The following is a 26,601-nucleotide window of genomic DNA, read 5'->3' as shown; positions in this document are numbered from 1 at the left end:
ATTCTGTAACATCTTTAACTCAAAACTTTAGGGGGAGGTCCCTTCAGGCTAGGGGCAAAAATAAAGAAAGGAATTTTACAAAAGGGGTAGATTAAACAACAATATACTCATGAAGGATCTTAAGGGATAATACAAAACTGATGTACAACCATAATTATGATTACTTAAAATTCCCCTTTTTTAGATTAGAATTATTGATGGAAAAGTTTCGACACTGATTGCTTGCCATCTAATGAGAGAATGTGCTATTTAAGCGTTGGATACCAGTATAACTTACCTTCCAATGTCCCCTCCCTCAAACTTTATAATAATTTCCTCAAATATTTATCCCTCCCATGTTAAACTGAATAAAATATTTGTAGAAATCAAGAAAACTCGCTGAATCAGCAGAATTGTGGTTTGACCGCGAAGCGAGTGTAGGCTGATGGCTGGGACATATTTAGTTGCTTGGGGCAGGTCAACCTGGGACAGCTACCAGACAACTCTCTCTCCTCACACACACTGCAGAGAAACGATTATAATTAAAGGTTAAATAACTTCTTAGTGCTTATTAAATTTAGTGAATTTGAAAATAAATAAGTTTTTTCTCCTGGAAATTATCAAATATTGATAAAGCGAAACTTTATGTAGATAGCTTCTTTTACATAAAAGAAGATCTTTATCAAACTTACCCACAAACTATAAGTTCAAGAAGTTCAAAAGTACTTTTCATTTAAAGATGTGATTTTATTTTATCAGGGGGCGGATACACCCCTTTTCTGAACGCCTCTTCTTCAATGTATTTAAAATAGTTGTACGGATTTTCTAGTTCTGAATGTAGATTTAACCTTTCTATATTAAACCTAAATGTGTCATCCTGTAATGTTTAAAATCTGAAGGACATCACTAACATGCTTAAATTTACAATCAGAGCTATCCATCAAAGAGCTTTGCAAATATAATTTTATTCTTATTTGATATACATAGATGGACAGCATTAAGAAGAAAATGGAGAAGCTTGCTTCAGAAACAGCTGAGGCTGAGGCTAGGATTGAAAGGTATTATCAATCATTCTATTCAAATATATTTGTGTATATCTATCTATCTACATAACTTTATATCTACTTATCCATCTATGAATGTGTTAATTAATATCTATAGCTCTTATCCAAATTGCTACCTTTTTATTTATCTATCTGCTAGAGGTTGTGATACTTTGAAAAATTTGATTTATTATTAGCTAGTTAAAGCTGGCTTTTTTGTATAGTTTAGAAAGTAAAAAAATTGTGAAGTCAGCACATTTCTAATCAAGGATATAGCATAGAAAGATATTCAAAATATTTAATAATTTTTCTCAATTTTACGTGTGTTAACCCATTTTCGTAGAAAATTTTTTAGATTATTTTTTATTTTTCTAACTTCACCTCTTTTTTTTGCTTATTATCTCTTTTTGTGTTTTAAATTTTTCCTCACAAATCTCCTTTCTCCATCTCTTACCTTTGTCGTTTGACTGACTAAATGACATTGGGAAATTAAATTTTCTCTGCTATTTTTTTTTTGAAGATTTCCTTAATATTTTTTTTACTTACTTTGTTCGTCAGTCTGACTATTCAATCTAGTAGCAAAAATTAATTTTAGGGAATATATTCAACTTTCTCGGCTGCCATCTAAGCAAAATATATATAATTTGTTTTTGACGATTCCTGTGATAAAAACTTCAAATTTTAATTGCACTTAAGATTTGAGAGTATCAAGGCAGCTAATGAGATTGAGGCAGAGAAATTTGAGGAGCAGCTGCGCAACATCCAGAAGAAGATGCAGTCCATGGAGGGACAGTTCGATGCCTGCACTGAGGATCTTTTCAACCAGACTCTCAAGGTAAACTATGTCATGGCTCAGCACCTTGCTTTCACTTTCGTCTTTGATATTATCAATTTTTCATGTTAGGATTAAAAGGATTACAGCAAATCTTTAATTAACTATTAATTAATTAAGGATTGGATTCTGTGTATAACTATGTCACACTAGAGATGCTAAAAAGGGTAGAGACGAATATGTTATCAGACGGGTGTCATCAGTAGTAAAAAAAGAGTGGCTAATTATGTGTTAGGCTAAGTTAGACTTAAAGTGGCTGTGAATAAATTGAAATTTGTAGCTGGGGCTAATTTGATGGCTTATGGCTGATGTTAAGCTTCAATAAGCCTCGCTACTGAATAAGGCTGAAGGGGTAATAAAATGAATTTGTAGCCTAAGCATAATTGATCTTACATCATTTAGCTGGAAGAGATGGAGAAGAAAGCTGGTAATGCTGAGAGTGATGTGTCAGCCCTCAGATCCAGGTAAAGCTTTTTCTATTGTATGACTTTTGTCTTGGAGTTCTAACTGATAATTTAAAACTCTTACTCTTTCTTACTCTCAATGAACAAATTTTAATGTCAGCAATAAGTACTATTTTGATCATTTTATTAATGGAAGGGAGAGGGGCATAATTTACTAATATTATATGTACTGTTTCAATGTTTTTATAAACTCGTCCACTCACTTGTTGGCTTAGAAACTTTGGGGACTTTAATTAAATCTTGATTGGGTTGTATTATGGTTACATTTAAATAAAATAAACTAACATCTATAAATTGTAATAAAATTTGTCAGGTTGATTTTGCTGCAAGAAAACAACGAGAAGCAAGAGGAGAGATTGGCTAAGTGTACTCTGGAATTGGCCGCTGCCTGTAAGAGGTATTATCCTTGTTTTTCCATTTTTGTTTTTTACTAATTACAAATCGCTTTCCCTTAAATTGTCAAAAAGAAAGATTTTCTACATGTAGAGTCTGTCAGATCGTAACGGATAGCTTTTATGGTTAATTTAGGTATTAATCTTGGAATTGTGTATTTACATGCAGTGATATGTTATCCGAAGATAAACTATTTTGCCTCAAACTTTTCTACATTACAGTTGTATTGACGGATCATTATCAAGACAATTTTTTAAAACATTTATTAATTAAAAAAGGCATTACAGCTAAAGGAAAAAACATGAGGAAAATTAGTTTTACTTGAGGTGCCATTTCCCTGTCCTTGTAAATTGTATGAGTGATATTTAGAAATGTGCAGATTTAGCACTTTTTAATAAAATCTGGGACTAAGACTGACCTTCTGAAAAACGGGAATATCAGAAAATATACATTTACATATTATAAAAATATAAAAAGCAAAAAGTATATTTATTTAGTATATTTCTATAAGAAAAAAAAACAAAACTAAAATTGCTCCATAAGATGTCTTAGAAAAAGTGTATTTTTAGGAAAAATATGCTGAAAAATTTTCTTGCCTTAAAATAAGAATCATGAAATTAATTGATATGTTAAATTTAATTATTTTATCGTTTTCTATGTTTTATCTGTTTTTGAAAATGAATTTCTGGAGATGCGATCCTCAATTTTCAAATTCTTTGAACGTACATATGAGACTTTTACAGAAATGCTTCGCATCCACAACTATCTATCTATGCTTGATATAAAGTCAACACTTTATAGAGCAGATTATGAATATTTGATTGACGCGTGCCCTGCAATTATCTAGTAGCACTCAGGGGCAAGACACAATTACTTTAGCTAGGCCCAAGGCATTATTTGTATCAATTTATGCATTCATAGGCCTATCTTTACCTATATGACACCATATATGGGTAACGCTAGCCTATTCATGGTAATCTGTATGTGATTTGCTAATAGTATATGTTTATTAAAGATATTATGTTTATTGTTAATGTAATCATATAAACAATCAGTACAAATATGTATGCCTACAACCATGCCTGATTTACGTCACATATTAACACACAGACATTTAATTGCACAGACAAACACTAAAATCCTGGTCCAGAGCTAATGTTATAGCATGTACCTCTTGAATTTATTCAGTTATTTATTAACTCCCCTACCATCAACTTCTCTTTCTGGCTTTAAAAGGTAATGACTTAGTTGTTTGGCATGCATTGTAGTTTAAATTTAGGCCCCTTAGTACTTAGCATGAATTGAGCTCAGGCCTTATGTTAGAATTCTAACACTTAGCACAATTCACTGCTTGGGACTTAGGGCACATTTCTGTCCTACTCTACTTATAATTTTAACACTTATCCTGTAAATATTTTCATACTTAACTTATGCACTTGTAATATAAATACACTTTATAAAAACATTTTCCTTCCTTAATACTTAATATACTTATATAATTCTGATCGAATATCAAAACCAACCATTTATTCTTAGGTTAAAGCAACATAATACTTCGCGTGGGTCTTTTGTTGAGCTTCCACCAGCTCAACCAAATTCGTATTATACTTGTGGGAATAGAGGGTTAAGCATTCTAAACAAGCGAACCGACGATGAGAATGTCTATGTGTATTACAGTAAATGTAGGTTTTTAGTAGTACTCATAGAAGAGCGGTCTCCATACCTAAAGTTGGACAAACGCCCCATTCGCACACACAATGGTGCAACTTACCGGTTGTATCTTGGAAAAATTTTACTTCATAAATTTTTTTTCTTTTTTTTTTCCTTACCGTACCCGAACCGCCTAAGGCAGGTATTTTTACCAAAATCGAATAATTGTAGTTATGGCAAAATCGGATTTTCCAAAACCTGTGAAACTATTTGAGAGCAAGGTTAGGACTATGAGGCGTTTGAAGAGATAGGGACTGAAAGGCACGACACAAATGCAATTGAGAGCCTCGTGTACGAGCAGTTGCACTAGCTGACACTCTAGAGGCCCTAGAGAATGCTAGCATATTTGTGGCCATTGGTCGCCGCCCTATAAGGACACTCGCACTGGTTGACACTCTAGAGGCCCTAGAGAATACCAGCACACCGGCACCTCCATGTCCGCCTCTCTTTAGTAAAACACTTGGGTTGGAATAATCTATGATTGAGCTATGTGCAAAATTTTGATTTTTGGACTTAGTCAGAATTTTGAAATTTAGGAGTTGTGCTAGGTGGCGGAGTATATATATAAATCTTCGGGCTTAGTATGATTTTTACTTATTCGAAAATTCTCTAAGTGTTGAAATACTTGAATCTTTGATACTTAAACCAGAACTTATTAAGAATCAAGCATGGAGTAACTTTTCATTTATAAGCTATCAAAATACTATTTGTAAAGGACCATTTTGAACTGTCTTATTAAATGAAAACTTAGGAGCAAATCTTATAGAACACGGGAAACGCTGTTAGTTGGGATACATATTGTCTTTGGAGCCATGTTTCTGAAACAATATGCCGAAAGCAGTTAGTACTCTTGAGTCGTAGTAAAGGGCCAAAAGATTATTACAAACTTGTAGCATTTATACTCAAGTTAAACTGTACTAATACTTTGGTACCGTTAGAACCGATTTTCTGAGATTTGCACTTACTTATACATGCCTAGGACTTATATTCCTAATGTAATTCTGATTTATATGCGGAGGTATCAAAATAACTATTTCCTCCAAAAATTTTGAGTTAAAACAAAATATCTCAAAGTCTCAAAGATATTCTCAACATCGATCGGTTGGAATGATATAAGTATAAACAAATTACTGTATGCAATCAGCAATAATTCCAGAGATTTCCTGATGCTCTGAGCAAAATACTCCACTTTTGGACTTAGCACCGTTCTATTTCTTTTGTTACAGAGAGAATTTTGGATCTCTGGACTTATAGTAATTTTTATGAAATTGGAAACTTGGTTGGAAATTTACCAAAGTTCGGACTTGTAATAATTGCAATTTTTCCAACTAGATTAACAAATTTCATTTTCCACACTTAAGAGAAAATTTTGTTTTAGAGTATTTCTGTCTTAGCCAAAATATTCCAATTATGGACTTAGAGAGATTCTATTTCTTTTGGTGAAGGATAACTCTAACACTCTAATACTTTATGATTCTAAAATCCTTAACTTAGCGAGATTTGCACTTAGTCAAAATACTCCAATAGTGGACTTAGAGTGATTCTATTTCTTTTGACTTAAGGGCAATCTCTAAAGTAGCTTTGTGAATGGACTGTTAGGAAATTTCATCTCGGACAAAATATTCCACGTCTGGACTTAGAGCGATTCTATTTCTTTTGTCTCAGGATAATTTCACTAACTTTGTACTTAGCATAATTTCATTGAAGAGTCTTTGGACTTAGTCAAAATTCACTAATGTTGTACTTAATATAATTTCATTGAAAAGAAATTTTTTTTTGGACTTAGTCAAAATTCACTAATTTTGTACTTAGCATATTTTCATTGGGAAAATTTTTTTTGGACTTAGTCAAAATTTACTAATTTTGTACTTAGTATATTTTCATAAAAAAAAAAAAGAATTTTTTTTGACTTAGTCAAAACTTATTAATTTTGCACTTAAGATATCTTCATAAATTTTCCCCTTAGCCAAAATTTATTGACTTTGTACTTAGAATAATTTCATTAGAAACTTTTTGGACTTAGTCAAAATTTTCCAACTTTGGACTTAGAGTAATTCTATTTTATTTTGACTTAGAAAGTTCTTAATTCAATCTTAACTTATAAAAATTTTTTTTGTATGCTCCCTACAAACACATACATAAATGCAATAGACAGTTCACTCAACAATAAGTAGGACATGAAAACTAAATTTTTACTTGCTTTGTTAATGCTAACATTTCTATTTCATGTACCACCAGGATTCAGCAGTGAAAGTGAAGACAAGTTAATTACTAGTGATAGTGACCATTAGTGATATAAAAGTATAGTCAACAATATAGGCCCTATATGTACTGAATAGCACACTTTAAGAGACAAAGTTCTATAAACCAAACGCAGCAGGAGGTTGCAGCAGCCTACCTTGGGAGATTAGGACGTCTCTAAAAGAAGTAGCAGAAGTACTACGGAAAGTACCCTACTGTCTTTAAATATCCGGAATCATAAATTTTTTACATATCGAGAATCATATGTTTACTTAGGCTTACTAGCACACAGACTATAACCAAGTAACATAAAAGTGTGTCTACATATAGCCCAGAGTTTTTATAACCTAACAGATTACCTTTAGATAAATTAGAAAGAAGTGCACTAAAACCAGTTAGATTAGTTTTCAAAAGTATAAGTATCGTTTTAATTCAAAGTTGATAGGCTCCTTTGAAGTTTGATTGACAACCTCCACATTATAGGTTGGCCACCTAGTGTAGGATCTCACACTTCTTCAGTGTAAACTTGCACTTGAATATTGTATTACTACTAATTATAATTAGATTACATCCGGTTAGATAATTTTGAAAACAATCTTTACATATATAAATATAGGTATATCTAAATTGTATATCTTACTACAGTTATAAGAATTGAAGTCATAAGTGAAGCCCCAATATTGCGCAAATTACTTTATAGGATTGGAAGGGAAACCCCTAATACAACTATAAGTAAGAGGTGGCGAGATCTTTGACATTCAGGCAAAATTGTTGCAATATTATTAGAATATAGACGATCCTTTGGGAGTGAACCTTAGTAAGTTATATTCATAATAGCCTTACAGGAATAAGTAGATCGTAGGCTATAAACACATATCCTTAGAGTGAAGTAAGAATTCAACAAGGATTATAAATCGCTGTTTCTTTTTCTCGACAACCATAATTTGCTAGGAAAGTCGACTCCTGGGCAAACTAAAGTTAATTTGTGATAGTATATAAGCATACCCAAATTGACTCCGCTGCAAACATTACTTAACTTGATAACCAATTTGAATAGCTAACTAGCTCAAATTGACTCCATAAATAAACCTATATAAAAGTTAAATAGGAGTGTTTCTACAGTTGAGCTTAATTAAGGATAAGGGTGCATTAGCGCACATTTTAGAATATCAATCAAAAGCTCACACGCAAGTATATACGACGTAGAAACTACTATAGGTGAAGCAGATACCACACCCATCTATAGCTAAACACATTTTAAAGCAAAGAATTGTTAGTTTAAACAGATTCTTGACTGTTTTAAACTATACCCATTATTTGTACACCTCTCGAACTTTCGCTATTTTTATCTTAAAAATAGTACAACATCTCACAGGCATTTAAAGAACTTACAATTAGTTCTAAGACTTTACAACTATTATCATGTCATCTTCCCGCATGCAAGGCCAGAAGGATGATGAAGCTGATAAGGAAACCACTCCTTGTCGGGGACGCTCGACAACACCTGGTATAAAAACCCCTTCAGCTAATACAGACACTAGAGACTCTGATGCTTATGAGGAAATACAAATATCCAATCTAGAAGAATCAGAACAAATTGGTGAGAGGAATATGAACCCTGAATTGAATGCGATATCTCTGGCCTCACTATCAACTCAAGCTAACTTACCAGACTCGTGGAAAACTGTTTCCCGTAGGCGGACAAAAGTAGCAGAGCCAGCAGAAGAACTTCTACTCTCACAGAAACTGAACACAATACAACTTGGTAGACCTAACACGAGTGGTTCACTTGAAGTTGGGAGGAATCTCTGCACAAACTGTACAAAGAGTGTAGAACACAAGAGAACCCACATCACCAACACTTCGAAATCTAAAGAGAGAAGAGCTAACTACAGAGACAGACAAATTGCCAAAATAGAGGCCATCTCAAATTATCATAGAAGAAAATCCACCGTTAGAGAAATGGCTACAAAATCACCCAATCCCAAACCTTATCACAGGGATAACAGGGACAGGCAGTTTCAAAGGAATACCAAGCGGGATTATCAGGCTTCTTATAGATTATCACCTGGACGCTACTGTGTAGCATGTGGACAATATTCTCACAACATATCTGATGGATGTAGATTATTATGTGACGATACAGGAAGGTTATACCCAACTGTATTGACGTCAGCTTTCTGCACAAACTGTTATAAGACATATGGTAAAGAGTTATACCATTCTCGACACCTATGTCCTGGAAGGCCAGCCATGATGGAATTGTACCATAGTGGTAAGGTGAAACCTAGTGGTGTCTTCAGGCAAACATATGAAGACTGGGCTAAAGCCAATGCTAAGGAATCATCTAAAGATTGTAACCTCAGTGGAATCAAAGCTGCCACAGCGGAAATAATTCCCAATGAGCCTAACGATCAAGTAGGAGACAACATTACACCAGCAAAGGAGGAAGAAAGAAAATTGTACCTTCATTGCTCTGGTTGTATGCCAGAAGAAATAGATTGTAAATATGACTATGATGTACGCATGACAGCCTTACTTGACTCAGCAACAGATAAAAACCTCATATCAGCCAGATACTATAGCAAGTTGTTTGGCATAGTAATGAACGATGATAAAAATCAGCTGGAAGAAAGTCATGAGCTACCAGTCACATGTGCAGATCACAAGATCCCCGAACCCAGAGAAGTAACTCTCATGATTCGTCCCACATCATTTTTAAGCCATCATTACCCAATTCTCTTTTCAATTGTAGCTGAAGACCATGAGGATGTCGCACCTATGATAATTGGACTGAATGGTATTAGAAGTCTACAGCTAACATGGACTCCTGTCACAGATAAGTACCGGTTAGCACCGTGTTTGTATTCTACTCTTCACCCTGAAGGACCATTGAGCAGTATCTTCTGTTCTGAACTTGAGCTCCAGCTCTGTACAGGAGTAGTTAAAAAGATCAAAGCTAAAGAAACCCAAGTGATAGTAATGAATATCAACCACTTTTTCAACCTAGCACCTGGAACACAAGTGATCCTCAGCGACGATCATATTTCAAACAAAAACGCAGGAATTAAGATCTTACCTGGACAAACACAACTCATTATCAATGATGATGGACAACTCAGTGGCAGAGCTCTAATAATCAACAACTCCAATCACACTATCACCAACACAGTTATCACTGGTTACATAGAGTCCAGCGACCAATCTATTGTCAGAGAGGTAGTCGTTGATTTTGACTTCTCAGGATCATTCATATATGGACTACCTATGCTACCAGAAATAGACGAATCTGATGACGAATTGGATCAACTTGCCATAGCCCGAAACACACCAGCTATTAATTAGATCACTCTAGTTACTAGTAACCAACCCAATAATACTCTTATACCAATCTGAAACACAAAATCAATAATCACATTGATTAACTTAGCAAGCTGATAGATACACTTTAAATCATACAGCTATCGAACAGGGCACTCACATATTATGAGTGATTTTCTCATCTATTCCTGAATACAGTAAACTCGTTGAAAACATAGATGATGTTGTAGAGTTTAGGTTAAGGTGTATGGTCAAGATTGAAAATCTCACACACTAATATTTCAAATCAATATACAAAAAAAAAAAAAACTTGAATAGTAATATAGCTAATGTTTTATGGCATAGTTCTAGAATCTTCATACATTCACAAATAGACAGACAAGTCTTGGACAATCAACAGTGCCAAAATAACACCGGGACTTTGCCTAAAGACTATTATTACTTGTGAAGCAAATCTTACACTAAAATTCAACCTAAGACAGACAAGACAAAATTGTATTAAAAAAAAATATATATAGGACATGACCTAGATAGTACACTCCTCCACCCCAGGAGCCAGTATACTTAGGGAATATCATTAAATTGATTGAACTATCTAAGACCGAAATCTGAATCGTTGAGCATACATTTTAAATATTCTGAGAAATACGCACATAAAAGAGAGAAAACTAGTTTAAGAAAATTTCACTTGCTTAGAAAAGTTGTGACTTTCTTCGCCTCTAAGTTTACACGCCTATCACAGTATAAATTGAAAGTGAGCATAAAAGTTTTCAAAAGATATCTGGAATTACAGATTATACTGAAATAAGACTTTTTATGAGCATATTCACAACAGTATGCGTAAACGAACCAATAGCATATTCGATCTCACTCATATTCTCAGGTTAAATAAAGCTTTTGTCTCAATACTAGCACAAGGGTGAAACTTAGAGGACATTAATAGAGTTTTGGCAGCCGGACCAATTTTGGTAGTTTAACTAGCATATTGACATGTAAAATAACCTGTCAAATGAAGCTGGCACCACTTCTAGCTTTTATGCAATAGTCTTATTATAAATTGCATTGTCAGAACTCACAAACCACTTTTATCACCTGATCTAATTCTTACATGATCATACAATCCTATATCGTTCCTGGTGATAAGATACCACACTTATCGTTGCATTTGCAAGCTAAGGAAAACAGTATTGGACCACCTGAATTTAAGATTTTTGGTTAGCCTAAAAAAAACCCTATGAATTATAATCCTTAAGTAACCTTGTGGTTAACATTAGGTCTAAGAAAATATTTCGGATACTTAACCTATCAGCCTATAATAATGCCTGAAATATACGCCCAAAACCGTATTGCGACAAAAGCATATCTAATTTGTATATAATAGTGATAAAGCCAAAACTATTGATTAAGGTCTGTACGAACAAAACTATACTTTTCATGCTTTTATTATGAGAACACAGCAACAGTATATATTGTGATACACAATTTCACCCATCAATGATTTTATTTAAAGATCTAGTAATTAGGCAAAATCCATTGCCTACCCTCAAAGAAAATTTCAGTCAAGACAAAATTAAATTTTTCTTGCATATTGTACTCAGACGTCTTTAAAACTTTAAAGCTTCATGCGAAAATTCATTCAGAACTATAATATAACCCAAATACCAATGCATCTTGTCAACAAATGGATAACAGGTATATTACATTTCTAACCAAAATAAGTTTGAACTGTTATAACAACAAACACAACTAATAATAATGCCATAAAATATTTAAGTTATAAACCATATGAGCTAAATTATAGCTCATACTATAAGAAGAGAACACTTTTGCTCTTCTTTCTTTAAGCGACATTATATGCTGTACGCAATTTCTGATAAACAGGGGCATTTAAAAGTTTAAATAATAAAATTCCCCTAGATCTACTTTAAGAGATACCAAAACATATCAAAACATGCCTTAGTTGCTAATTAAATATACAATTACAACTAAAAACATAAAAACATAAGGTAAACTTACTGAAGGTTCGTGGAATTAATTACAGCAATATTTTCCACATAAGACCAATCCTAACATCACACATATCCTCTCACAGTATTAATAAATTGCAAGTTTTCAAAATAAACATGGTTGAAAGGAGATCTGATATAAATACAGACAAGTTAAATACCCTTTCAAAATCAAAGAATTTCAAACCAATTGACTAATATTTTGACACTTTCATAGAGGATACAAAAGAATAATTATAAAGTCTTACAATAAACTCATGGACTAAAGGATAGTTAACTAAACAAATACGTTTCTGCTTATAATTCCGGCTAAAGCAAAATCTGCGACCAGAAATATGTGCACAGTCATCTCTTTATGCACAAACAAGCAGCGGAATGATTACCATTATAACAAAATGCAAATTTAATTAATACAAAACCCATAATTCTAAACACGTACAGAATTCATATATATAAAAAAAAAAAAAACATTGAACATAAATTATAAATATCAGATATCAAGAGATATAAGTTTATTCCAATAACAATTACTTGCATTTCCGTTTACCCTGTAAACTCGGGAACAATATAATAGTATGTTATTCTAATCTGATAACAGAGACATCATAATTTATGTAGAATTTTCCCACTCAAGGTTATATATCCAGTGGTAAAATTTACGTCTTCTCTATTGACAGGGGGAGACCAACCATATACAATACACGTCGACTAAATAAGTCGATCCCTTCAAAAATATTTATACACAAAAATATATAAAAGGAAAATTGTATATGTATAAGTTTTGAATCTGTATAGTCTAAACAGAGTCAAACGAGTAATACAAACTGTACAAATATACGCATGGTACTACATAACCAATATATACAGAATTAGGTTGAAATACCTAATATGAACCATGTAAATTACACAGACATAACAATATTATTAGACAACCCATATATATATGCCTTGAACTGAGATGAACTTGATTAGTTATTAAGCCTATAACCAATCTACATACAAAAAATATGTCAAAACTTTAATTATAGTTAGAAACCGGAAACGCCCACTCAGGATCTAGCAGTAGCGAAAGTGGGATAATAAATAGATTTTGGAAAAATAAGTTAGTTTATCATAGAACTCCAAGCAGTGAAGACCTTATCTATTAGTGTAAGTGTATCAGTCAGAAAAGTAACTTTTGATTGTGGATATAAGCATTTATCAAATAAACTTAGCTGTTTAACAATGTATCCTAAGATAATATTAATAATACTAAGTATGTACTACTATAGTACAACAGCAAACACAATGACAGACTTGATACCCACTCACTATCAAAGTGGAGAGTATATAGGCTACACAGCTGTAGCAATTCAATCCATTCAAGTTGATATATCTGTAGGCAATACAGCGCCTGAAATAGCAATCTATGATGGCCTGAAGACTCAGTTAGACATTAGCTACGATGGACGCACATTCACTTCAGCACAAACTAAACTTATAGGCAAGTTATATACCAAAAAGATTAAGGACTTGCTTACTGATGTAATGAAACTTATCCGCACAATCAAGGAAGCTATTGAAACAGTAACTCCCTTAATAAGTTCTAACCGCATTGAAGTGACTAATAACGTAAATAAACTTTCTTATAAGCTAGATCATGATAAGTTTGATTTTACACAGTTATTGCTTGCGGAGATAGTACCACAAATCGTAAGTGGTATAACTCTTCATGCCAAAGCAGCTAACTTTGTGCAAACAGCAGAATACTCTTATGTTGATAGCCTGAGCAACTTAGCCATCACAAACTTAGAAGAGCTTAAAGCAGACTTAAACTTCAGACTTACTCTAATTCAAGATCTTGCAAAGACGGATATCACAGACACTATTAAAACTTTTGTAAGGCAAGAGCTTAACCTGGACTATACCCATAATCTCGGATTGGAAGTCCAAAGCCGTTTAAGTGGTGGTACAACATCATTCACCACTATACTATCCATGGAATTAAGTTCTGAGCCAATAAAAATCTACAGATACGCACCAATTCCTTTTGATGAATGCTACATCGATTCCATTTATTACTTGGATAAAACCAAAAGAGTATACAGACAATCTTACTATAACGCTTATCTACCGGTTGAAGCTGACCAGTGCCTTAAGGGACTACTTAGCGTTAATGAAACATTGATAACCAAGCACTGCCCTTTGGCGAAACAGACTTATCCCTACGCTTATGTGCAAGATGGAATTGTCTTTACTAGCTTGAGTGAGAATACTAATCACAGTTTAGAGAATGCATCAATAACTATTACATCCACTCCTTTTATTATAACAGGAGGATCATATAATCTCACATTGGGAGATACGATCACACAATTCGCACTAGGCTATGACCGACAGACCACGGCACGAACTTTACCATTTGCATCAGAATCACTGTGCCCACCTAAACCTAAAGAACCATTGACCATTAGAACTATCTTCGCTCATATAGAAGAAATAGCTATATACGTGTCGATAACAATTATCATGGTTATAATATTAGACAGGGTCACTACATTCCTAGTCAGACTCTTGAAAAGAATATTAAGAGTATTTCAGAGGAGTTTGCGTATACGCGGTAGAACGCTTATCCCTCAACGACCAGATGCACATCATCATAACCTAACGGTAATCTACGGCAGGAGAGGTCACCCCGCCGCAACTACCGCTAGTTATCGACCTAGAAACTCAAACAGAATAGTCAGATAAACATACAAGTTAACATGATTCCTATGACTTGATTTCTAATGTATCCAGATGGAAAGACTTACGGACATTCCCAATGATATAAAAGACTTTGCCAAACGGAAAATATAATACTCTCGTACTTACCTATACAATATTATACTTATACTCTTGTACGTTCTTATAAAATTCTCTACGTTATTATTGTAGGATTTACCCTAAAAGGTAGTGATAGAAACGGTAAGAAAATAAATCGCATATATAGTAACTATGATACCAAAAGAACATAGCAGGTAATGTTATTACTTATTTAATCGTTATAAAATAAGCGAATTTTAAAACTAGGCTAAAACGCTTCATAAAGGTAACAATTTTATTTAATTATTATCATTACTAACGTGACAAACGAACAAGTAACGCTTATAGAGTAGCTACGTAAATAGGAATTTTACACAACATATATTAAACCAGTAATTAACAAGTATGTATGTTACTTAAAAATCTCTATATTTATTTTAACAAAAGTAGATAATCTTTAGAAAAAGGTATAAAAATTTGACAAATACTTCTCTTTGGTGAAAATTATAAAGTTAAGACAATTTCTAAAACAGAATATAAACTCCCATTTAACAAATCTTTGGAAACAAAATTGTGATAATAAGAAAGATTTCTGACAAGTTTTAACAAATTTAGTTAATATATTTTTTTGGACTTAAGCTGTATACTGGCACATAAGAAAAAATTCCGAGATCATTAAAAATAATTGAGCAATAAATGCAAAAACTTATATATATATAGGCACATAGCCTATCAACGACTCTACTCGAATCAGGAAAATTCTATTTGGTGGAAATAAAACTTAGATTTAGCTTTAATGACAGACCTAAGAAAATTTTACCCCGAAACTTAAGTTTTACGGCTGTTGTAGTAAGAATTAAAGGGATGTTAAGTTCTATAGTTTTGAAGGGAAATGATATTTACTCTAAACCTTAATAATTTAAACAATTCTTCCTTAATGAAATTACCCGATCAATGATACTACTTTAATTGCTCAAATATTAAAATTTACAAACAGTCTTTACATATCTCTCTTAAAAGTACTTGAATAAGCATATTTTAATAGCTTTGTCTAACGTCAGTCTTTCAGTCTACTTAGATATTGGTTACAAAAAAAAATATATGCTATTTACAAGTCCTCTATATATATCACAGCACAATTAAAATTCACGATTAATGCACAGGGATGGATATAAATGAAAGATTAGAGAAAAGGTACTGAGGCGCAAGTTCGACTAAATATCTATATACATAACCCTTAAAAGCTAACAAGAATGAATAAATTGTGATATAAGGCTGAAATTAAAGTTGTTAATATATTATTGAGAAAAGAAATTTAGTTCATTTATGAAGAAAGTAATTGAGACTACACGAAGTTTTAAATTAGGGGAAAAGAAAATACAACCTTATACCATTATTTCCTTACATACTAAGTTCCTTACAAGCTAACATGTAAATATATAACAAAATAGCAACGGTGTAAATTATTTGGTCTTGTACAGTATAAAAGTCATAACGTCTAATATTTTACTAAATAGTAATCACTATTTGACTAGTTACATAGATTAAGAATTTTGTCACACATGTCTGAACAGTTTTTGTCTAATAAAATTACAATGTCTACGACCAAGCTAACATTCGCCACTTCAACGCGTACGCTTAGGGCCGGCAGAACCCCGTCGCCGAGGGACACCCTCAGCATCGGACTCCTCCCTGCTATTATCCGACGAATGCGCAACTGAAGTCAGGCTAGCCGTCTCTGAGGCAGTCTCTGGCGGAAGAGATGGGGTTGGGGTCTCAACTGTAAGACGCAGCCGTTCTAAACCTCCAACAATTCTCTCCGGCAATGGGAACCGAATCTCACTACCCATAGAACCGAACTGGCTGGATGGTATATCGATCTCGAAAACGTCCACCAGAGGAATTGTACTTTCCGCTTCCTAAAATAGGGAAGTAAATATTAGTTAAACCGAAAGTCTTAACAAATATCTGGGAGAAATATAATAATGTCTACCCATATAGAAAATTGAGCAATCCTGATACTTTTAGAAAAAAAATTATTATATAAATCCTTTAAGGTCATAATGCTAACCATTGGAAAGGGATAAACACTATAGTTAAAATAACTTATTGTATATAAGCATAGCTAAACTCACCAAATCCTTTACCTTAAGTCACGTAATTTTGGCGAATAATAATATTAAAAGAATTTAGCAAACTTACCGCTGAAAGGTCTGCTGCAGATGGGGAATCAATGCGACTAAGGCATAGAGATGAACTATAGCTGGATCCTTCTGCAGACCCTCCAGTACTGGGCGGGCTAAACCTTAGCATGGTTGTATAATGCTGCTCCAGGTTAGCTGAATTTGTCGCCTAAAATATAATAGATTTTATTAGTTTAATCGCAACTCCAACAAAGAATCTAGGAAAATCAGGAAATGAGAATGCCTAAAACCCTGTAAAGCTATATGATTAGGTAGCGATTCGACCCACTTTATAATAGAATTAAAATCTTAAAACGTTTCAAAAAAATGCTTATGCAACCATACATTTTAAGATTAATATTCTACCAATAAAAGAATTTTAGTTGCAAATACCTCTAGATACGTGTACAAATATGCAGCCTCTTTCTGAAAATTAATATAGAAAAACTAAAGCATGGATACTTACATGAAGACGCTCTGATTGATCAAAGATCAATGGACGGAAGCCAGGACTTCCCGACGGGGTGCCCAATCCCGCAGGCACATTACTTCCAGTAACTCGATCCTCAGTGGCAGACAGGCGGTGTACAGCAAACAGCCCAACTCTGGATCTCACCTCAGCTGGAGTTGATGGACTAGCAGAGGGAGCCTAAAACAAAAAGAAAACATCAAAGTCTTAATCTAACATTTAAAACCCCAATGAGAAACGTGCGGCACGAGCAGACTCTCAACCTTCCCAGAGGGAAATACTATTAGTTTGCTAATTAAGATTTTAGTAAATGTTAACTGGTATCTCAATTTGATTGCGGTAACCGAGCGGATTTCTCTGGTGACATAAAACGACGACAAACGGTGAGCGATATATATGGAAGAGCCGAAAGTCAACGTTGAGGAAGTGAGAATAGGACAGAACAACCCTGCAACATCATGATGCTTTATTAGACAAAACGGGTGGCTATACAAAAAAAATACAAAACAGAAAAGAAATATACAACAGAAGAAAAGCTCACCTGTGTATCCGATAGAATATCATCCATCACAGAGGACGCGGCTTCATACATGCCTGTATCCGACGGCTCCACAGTTGGCGACGTAACTCCAGATCTAGTCCTGTTACCGCAGTGAAGAAGCTCAATGGTCCGGACGCCTATATCACGGAGGCGCGTACATACATCTCTTATCCAGCGAGCCAGCGACCTGTCTGAGGTGTTATCTAAACGAGTTAGAGTCTCAAGCCCTACAGCGCCGAAGAAGACAACTAAGAGAGCACAAGAAAATAAGCCTAAACCCAACAACATGTTGAACAAGCCATCCATGTTGAGTGCGTCCAGACTCGTCTTCTGGTCTCTCCTCGACTCGGCAGACCCAGAATCACCTCCGGCAACATCGTCACCAATGTCACCGCAGGAGTTCTGCATCACCGAATTGAGGAGAGACCAGATGATTTGTATCGTTCTACTAAGCATCAGTGAGAGATGCTCGTTGCCAAACATCTCCCCTTGATCCCTTTCGGACTCTACAGTATCAAAAGTACTCCCATAGTCATCAACGTCAGCAAGGCTTGGCATCCCAGACGCGTCGCTGTACACTGAACTCGAGTCGTCTAAGGAGGTTTCGAGAAGCGAGGAATTGGCGAGAGTGGCCGCAGCCGCTCTCATCGACTCCTCGAATCTCTCCTTAATATTCTGATGCGCGTCCAGGCTGTCCGGAATATACATAATGAGCGGATGTAAATTTAAAATAGAGGACTAGTGATTCTGAAAGGCAATATAGTAAAATTAATTTTATGAAAAAGACTGTACACACGAATATTTTTTCAGTATTTTAAGCAACTATGGTTGAGCTACCTAACCATTAAAACTTTGATTTAGCATTTAAAAGTAAAATTACTTAAGTTAAAGAATGTGTAATTAATCTTACATGATTCAACGCTTAAAAATAGCTATCGTTAAGCTATTCAAACATTAAAACTTTGTTTTATTATTTAAAAGTAGATTCAATTAAGTTAAAGAATGTGTAATTAATTTTACATGATTCAACGTTTAAAAAATAGCTATCACTGAGCTATCAAAACATTTTCAGTTTGATGCATCAAGCAACTAAAACTTACGTACTAGCTAAATCTGAATATTTTCAATGACGTTTTAAAAGTACCTACGATAAAGCTAGCTAAATATAATTTTTGTAAGCGACCATTTTAAAATAAATATGGTTGAGTTACTTGTAACGTAAATAACCTATTAATTAAACGTCATTATGATTGAATTAAGTAAAACGAAAATCTTATTTTAGATCTATAGAAAAATTGTTTTAGAAGATTTAAGTCAATATTCAATAAATTTTGATTACAAAAAAAAGGCGCTGTAATCAAAAGTTAAAACGAATAAAGTGATGGAACATATCTGTGTTAATATAAGTTTTGCTTATGATAAACAAATTTAACTTTTGCAGACAGAAAACGTAAACAAAACAAGGTACGTCAATCTACCTGATAATTCAGATATGTCCTATCAAAACTGCAAACATTATATAAAACAAAATTGTCATAAATTGAAGATATACCCATATTGCTTCTAACCCACTTTTGATCAAAAATATAGTGATAAAGGCCTTATTGACGAAGAAAATGGGATTCTTGAGTCTTAAATAGAGGCTAACGAATGCAATAATGGGCATATCAACAATCTATAACATAAAAACATTTATATAAAACAAACGAGTTACTATATTTTATCACTTTTATATAAATTCTCTTGGAATTAGCGGTAAAATTAAACACTCGAACGCAAGCTCCGCTCGCAAAGACAATTGTTGTTAAAATGAGCATAATTATTGGGCCGCCAGCTTTTTATAACCTCGCTCAAATCTAACCCCTATCACTTTTGACCGCCCAAACATAAACAAAGGGTTGACAACTTATTGTTACGTAAATTTTAATTACGGACGTCGAACGAGATATTTCAAATACATTGAGTCTAAAAAGACATACTTGACAGCAATGTAACGTAAGATATTAATCTTCAAATTGATTAAAATTTATTCATGTTAAAAATAAAATGAAATACAGCTAATACCAATAAGGGTATAAGCCATATGTACATATACAAAATATACAAACAAGGGTTACCAACTATTGTTAGTAAAACCTTATACTTATACATATATACGAGTAATGTAACCAAAGAAATTAATACGATATGTAAATACTAATTGTACTTATAAATTTTTATATAAAATATTGTTTAAATTCAGGAAACAGTTATATTTAACAGAAATAGAGATAACTAATCAATCCATTATAGGTCTATCTGTAACGAAAAGAATTTCTATAATATCCCAGGGATAAAATGATTAATAAAAGATTATTAAAAGTTCTTTTGTTTAGATTACCATAGCCAGGATACCCCAAGGAACCGGTTGGAGCACGCGCACTAACTCTTTTTAGGATCTACCATGGACCCGCCTGGAGATAACCTAGATGATCATGGAGTATTGGAGCCCTACCACCACCCTACCTTGGACGGATTGCGGTTGTGTTCCTGTCAATACCTTGACGCTATAGATGAGAACAACAACATTACCACCACACCAGAGTACGATGGATTCTCAGAGAACCTGTCCATCACCATCAGGAATTTCTTGTTAAATACAGCCCTGAATACCAGAGAAGATAGTAGAGTGGAGACCGATAGTGACATTAGCTCCAGCAGCACACTATCCCTCTCTACCAATGACCTCAACCAACTCTACTATGACCTGGAAAATCACTCAATCACCTTGGACGAGAATGGCAACGAGGTAGCACAAGTGGATGCCCTTGGCTACATATCTACCTCACCCCCAACCTCAGTCTACACTTCGAAAGAGAGCATTTCACCACCTAGTTCATCATCAGAAGAAGCTGAACTATCCAGACTAACCAAAGCAAAAACATTCATTGACGTGACAATGTTAGATAAAACTAAGCCCCTAAAGAAAAGAATGTATTCTATTTGGGAGGTTTATCATCTTGTATACCCAGCTATGAAAATACGCAAAGCTTACTTTCTTAATGGAAAGCGTATTTAACTTAGCTTGGAATACATTTATAGTTTATTATATATGCCTATACTGGGACTACTAAACTTTTTCTTTTTCTCTTTTTTCTTTTTTAACAACTTACCCCCATTGGAGATGCGATCCTCAATTTTCAAATTCTTTGAACGTACATATGAGACTTTTACAGAAATGCTTCGCATCCACAACTATCTATCTATGCTTGATATAAAGTCAACACTTTATAGAGCAGATTATGAATATTTGATTGACGCGTGCCCTGCAATTATCTAGTAGCACTCAGGGGCAAGACACAATTACTTTAGCTAGGCCCAAGGCATTATTTGTATCAATTTATGCATTCATAGGCCTATCTTTACCTATATGACACCATATATGGGTAACGCTAGCCTATTCATGGTAATCTGTATGTGATTTGCTAATAGTATATGTTTATTAAAGATATTATGTTTATTGTTAATGTAATCATATAAACAATCAGTACAAATATGTATGCCTACAACCATGCCTGATTTACGTCACATATTAACACACAGACATTTAATTGCACAGACAAACACTAAAATCCTGGTCCAGAGCTAATGTTATAGCATGTACCTCTTGAATTTATTCAGTTATTTATTAACTCCCCTACCATCAACTTCTCTTTCTGGCTTTAAAAGGTAATGACTTAGTTGTTTGGCATGCATTGTAGTTTAAATTTAGGCCCCTTAGTACTTAGCATGAATTGAGCTCAGGCCTTATGTTAGAATTCTAACACTTAGCACAATTCACTGCTTGGGACTTAGGGCACATTTCTGTCCTACTCTACTTATAATTTTAACACTTATCCTGTAAATATTTTCATACTTAACTTATGCACTTGTAATATAAATACACTTTATAAAAACATTTTCCTTCCTTAATACTTAATATACTTATATAATTCTGATCGAATATCAAAACCAACCATTTATTCTTAGGTTAAAGCAACATAATACTTCGCGTGGGTCTTTTGTTGAGCTTCCACCAGCTCAACCAAATTCGTATTATACTTGTGGGAATAGAGGGTTAAGCATTCTAAACAAGCGAACCGACGATGAGAATGTCTATGTGTATTACAGTAAATGTAGGTTTTTAGTAGTACTCATAGAAGAGCGGTCTCCATACCTAAAGTTGGACAAACGCCCCATTCGCACACACATTTCCATGTTATAGTAGTTAATAACTGAGATAAAGCATATGATTAAAAACCTTTTATTAGAAAAAATGACACTTATTGCTTATCCGGCGTGCCGCTTATTTTAAGGACAGCTAGCTGCGGCTATCCTTTACTTGAAAAGCTTAAATAATTACCGCTAAGATATATATTTTAATCGACTAAATAAAAACTGCCAGCTGCTATGCTTTGGCGGCCCCTTAGCCTGATAGAGCGAACAGCTGCAAAATGTTTAACTGTTTATGATAATAAGATGATCGGCTGTAGATTAAAATAAATAAGTGAATGATTATAACTCCGACTACCTGGATTTGTAAAGTCTGGTCTCAAAAATTTACTAGACATTTTTGTCACCGACGGTTGGCAGGTAAAAGGCAACGGATTTTATGAAATTGTAATATGCCATGAAGATATATAAAAATTTGAAATCTTCAAGTAAAAAATTGCGGTCACAGGAACCGTTTAAAGAATTCTGGAGACCTGGAGGTTCAGGACTTGCAGGATTTTACCTGGAACCTGAAATCGACTTGAATACCTATATTATATATGAGGATGTACGACTATGGGATATTTTAGTATTAGATAACATGAAATGCTTTGTTTAAGTAAAAAAATATTTTTACTTTTTACCTGAATGACCTTACCAGATTTGCTGGCATCCTGTGCCCGCCAGGAAGGAGGTATTAAAAAAATTTTAACTCTCGGTTATGTGTCATATCCAAATTTCAAAAGTATCTCAGTTATAGTCCTCTACCTTTTATACACAGAAAATGGGATAGAAAAAAAACAGAGGGGGGGGGGGGCAGGCATTCAACGCCACCTCCCCTCCCATCCTCCAACCGTTAGGGGTTGATATTACAGATTGAGGGTATTAATAGTTAATTAGATTTATTTGCTAAGAAGAAAGATTATTTTATAGTTACTTATTTTTTAAGTTTTAACCTTAATTTTATCCTATTATATAAAGCAGTAAGCTTTTTTTGTCTGTAGCGAAGGATCTCGCTAACCGCTGAACCGACATGGTTCTCCTTTAGTGTGAAGCTTCTTATAGGTCCCAGGGTGGTTTTAGGCTGTTTAATTTTTATAAAAAAAAGTCGTTGTAAAGTTTTAGGTTATTTTTCTTCACTTTCATGTCCCTTCTAATATCCCTAGATACTAGGGACGCAGCCGCTAGTATAATATAAAACACCAGTTTATTAAGAATTTTTTTTGCGGGTATAGTCCCTTTCATGGCAACGCCCCATAAGGAGCGATTATTCGTATTTTCACAGTAGCTTTCCTCCTTTTTCTAGCCCCTCGCGGGGGACTCTAACCTTGCAGGGCCAATTGCCTAACCCTGCGGGGCAATCACCTAACCAAATATAACCTAACATAACCTAAAATAACCTATTAAAAGGAATTTTAAAAATACAACGAATCGCCCCTTAAGGTGCGTTGCCACGAAAGGGACTATATCCTTTTTTGATACTTTAATAAGTAGTAATTTGGCCGGTTATCCGGTAATTTGGCCTCTAGCTTCGTAGCCGCTTGTTAATGATACTTAAACAAGGAACTAACAATACATAATTGCAGAGCTGATGCCAGTGTAAAGAAGCGCCATGATCTTGAGAATGGAGTGTCCAATAATGAGGAGTCTATTGATGTTCTGGATAAACAACTGAAGGATGCTCAGTTCATGCATATTGAGTCAGGTAGGATTCCACAGAATATAAAATAGTATCAAGGACATCCAAGAGGGGGGAAGTTAAAAGGTTGTTTACTTGCCCACTCTTAAAAATATTTAATATTAATAGATAAGCCCCTCCACCTCTATACAAATTTTACACTCAAGTTAGAGTTGATATTGGCACTCATAGCAGCTTTTTTTGGGAGGGACGGGTAAGAGGGGAATATAGGTGGTTTGTTGACTTTGTTGGATAGCATGCAACAATTACTAGCACAGATGAAATAAAGGTTTGCATCTACACATTTAAGATTGATAATATAATCTTAGATCATCATTGATGGTAAAAAGAATAAAGGGGTATTTAATTAAAGGTGTAAAACTAAATATTTCATTCAAAATCAAACAGTCACATAGTAAGACAAACAAAGCTTTTATAAAATATTCTAATTTTAGAGAGAAAGTATGAGGATATCTCTAGAAAGATGGCAACTCTTGATGCTGATGCTGCTCGTGGTAATGAGAGAGCTGACGGTGCCGAAAAGAAGATCATGGATTTGGAGGAAGAACTGAAGGTAACTGTTTTGAAATTTTTTTTTCAAACCACCAAAGGATCATAAACAAACTTTTCAAGAAAGATTTTAGGACTATTTTAGGTTAGGATAGGTTAGTTTATAGATAAAAGATTTCCCGAGGGATATGCATTTGGGTAAAAGCACCCCACAAGGTCTATAACACCTTTTCAATAAAGTTTTAACAGGGTTAAGGTGTTTAAGGTTTTTGAGCAGCACTCTGTTTAAAGTATTATTCATGACGACCATACCTTTTCATCCATGCTTTTCCTCAAAAAAGACCTTTCATTGAAGAAATTATCACCAGACTAATATACTTGCTTGTAGGTTGTTGGTCAAAATCTGCAGCAGCTTGAGATTGGCGAGGAGCAGAGACGTGTACGTGAGGAACAGTTGCAGGCTCAGATCATGGACCTTAGGTAAATACTTCAGGGAGGGAGGGGATATTGAACAGTTGCAGGCTCACATCATGGACCTTAGGTACACACTTCTAGGAGGGAGGGGATATTAAACAGTTGCAGGCTCAGATCATGGACCTTAGGTACACACTTCAGAGTGGGAGGGGAGAAACAGCGTATAGTGTCCAATAAAAATGACGTCAAACAATACAAATGACCAATAAAAGGCCAGTATACAATTTACCATTGGTCAATTACAATTTATACTTGCCTATTATTGGTCATTTGTATTTTATGGCGTCATTTTTTATTGGACAGTATACGGGTGATTAAATCAAGATTGTTTATTTCCAGCACGCTGTGTCCAAACTTGTCCACAAATAATTGGGTATGTACAACAATTTATTGTTCATCCTTATCAATAAATTCTAATGAAAAAGACATTTTCTTGTAAGGTACTTTCTCAAACACTATTACACCACTCAATCTCTTAAAATTCAAACAATTATCCAAGTCTTCTTTATTTTCAATTAGCTATCTGTCGTATTGATGTTTAGAAACAAGCTGAAGGCAAGTGAGTACAGAGGTGAGCAGGCGGAGATGAACATCCAGAGATTGAATGTCAGAATTGACCAGGTACATCAGTTGTCATCCAGGGAGGGATGGGACATTTGGCTGTTTATTACACTAGTCCCCAAAGTTTTGTAATATCGTTTCCTTATTCGTTGAATTAACAACTTTTGGGACTTTAATGAATTTTGATTGGTTGGTTTATTAAGTTGAGTGTCCAAACGTTTCTTTCAACCTGCACTGATTGCAATATACAAAAAGGGTAATTTAGTGTATAATAATCATTGGAGATATACATCGATTAATCGGCCATTGCCTTATTCCCTTAAATCGCAGGTTTTCACCTCATTTTTTTAAAATTTATATTAGGGCTATTTTGTCTTACAAAAATAGAAGCTTAAGTAATATGTTATAGAACACTTACAAAAATACATACTAAATAATATACTAAACTTCTTTGAGTATATTTAGTAGATGTGATGTATAAATAAGATAACTAAAATGAGCTGTTTGTTTTTTGGTTTTGTTTGGTATTATAGGAATTGAATGTATTTTGCTACAAAGAGTATTTTTGTTTTAATTAACGCACATTAAACCTCACTGCATAGAACAATTAAATTATCATATGCGCATCCTGAATTTTAATGCATATGTTATGTAGTAATTGTGTCACTAACAAAAATGATAATTTTGCTGCTAAGGTTGAAGAGGACCTTCTGCAAGAAAAGCTGAAGATCAAGAAGGTCAGCGATGACCTGAACCAGACCTTTGATGATATGCTCCAGATGGCCTGCTAAACAGTGGATGTTAGAGCTTTCTGATTGTCGGCTCTTAATTCAGAAATTGTCAATTTTATCAAGACAATATTGTTATCTAGACAGTGTGTTTGAACACTGCACTGTATTAGCTATTTATCGCATCGTATTATAGACAGCTTTCTGTGGATTTTAAAATATAAATTATAAAATTAAAACAAGTTTTGTTAAATCTGAGGGGCCGAAGGCCCGGCCTAACAAAATTAGTATTGTAGAAAATTGTCTGTAATACGATGCAATACATGATTTCAGTATGGTTGAGAACTGGTTCTAATCCAGCGGATATTACTCGGTTTCGATGCCAGACTGGAAATTTTTATTCCATTCCCATGTACATAAGTCCCTGAATCTTCTGAAAAAATACAAATTATTC

At 34.2% G+C, this 26,601-nt stretch overlaps 1 protein-coding gene across 1 annotated transcript; it reads left to right on the top strand.

The window, feature by feature from the left end:
* The first annotated feature begins 386 nt into the window (after positions 1 to 386).
* LOC145326410 (tropomyosin-like) lies at positions 387 to 26,253 on the top strand. Its single transcript, XM_080169750.1, has 10 exons — positions 387 to 527; positions 967 to 1,037; positions 1,719 to 1,857; positions 2,257 to 2,318; positions 2,632 to 2,715; positions 23,783 to 23,901; positions 24,330 to 24,448; positions 24,773 to 24,864; positions 25,401 to 25,479; positions 26,115 to 26,253. The coding sequence occupies exons 2-10, from the start codon at positions 967 to 969 to the stop codon at positions 26,208 to 26,210; spliced, it is 861 nt and encodes a 286-aa protein (XP_080025876.1). The 5' UTR covers positions 387 to 527; the 3' UTR covers positions 26,211 to 26,253.
* The last annotated feature ends 348 nt before the right edge of the window (positions 26,254 to 26,601 follow it).

The sequence above is a fragment of the Acartia tonsa genome, chromosome 8, assembly GCF_053477335.1.
Source record: "Acartia tonsa isolate MP-2025a chromosome 8, ASM5347733v1, whole genome shotgun sequence".
NCBI classification, from domain to species: Eukaryota; Metazoa; Arthropoda; class Copepoda; order Calanoida; family Acartiidae; genus Acartia; species Acartia tonsa.
This window is presented reverse-complemented; position numbering and strand designations above follow the sequence as displayed.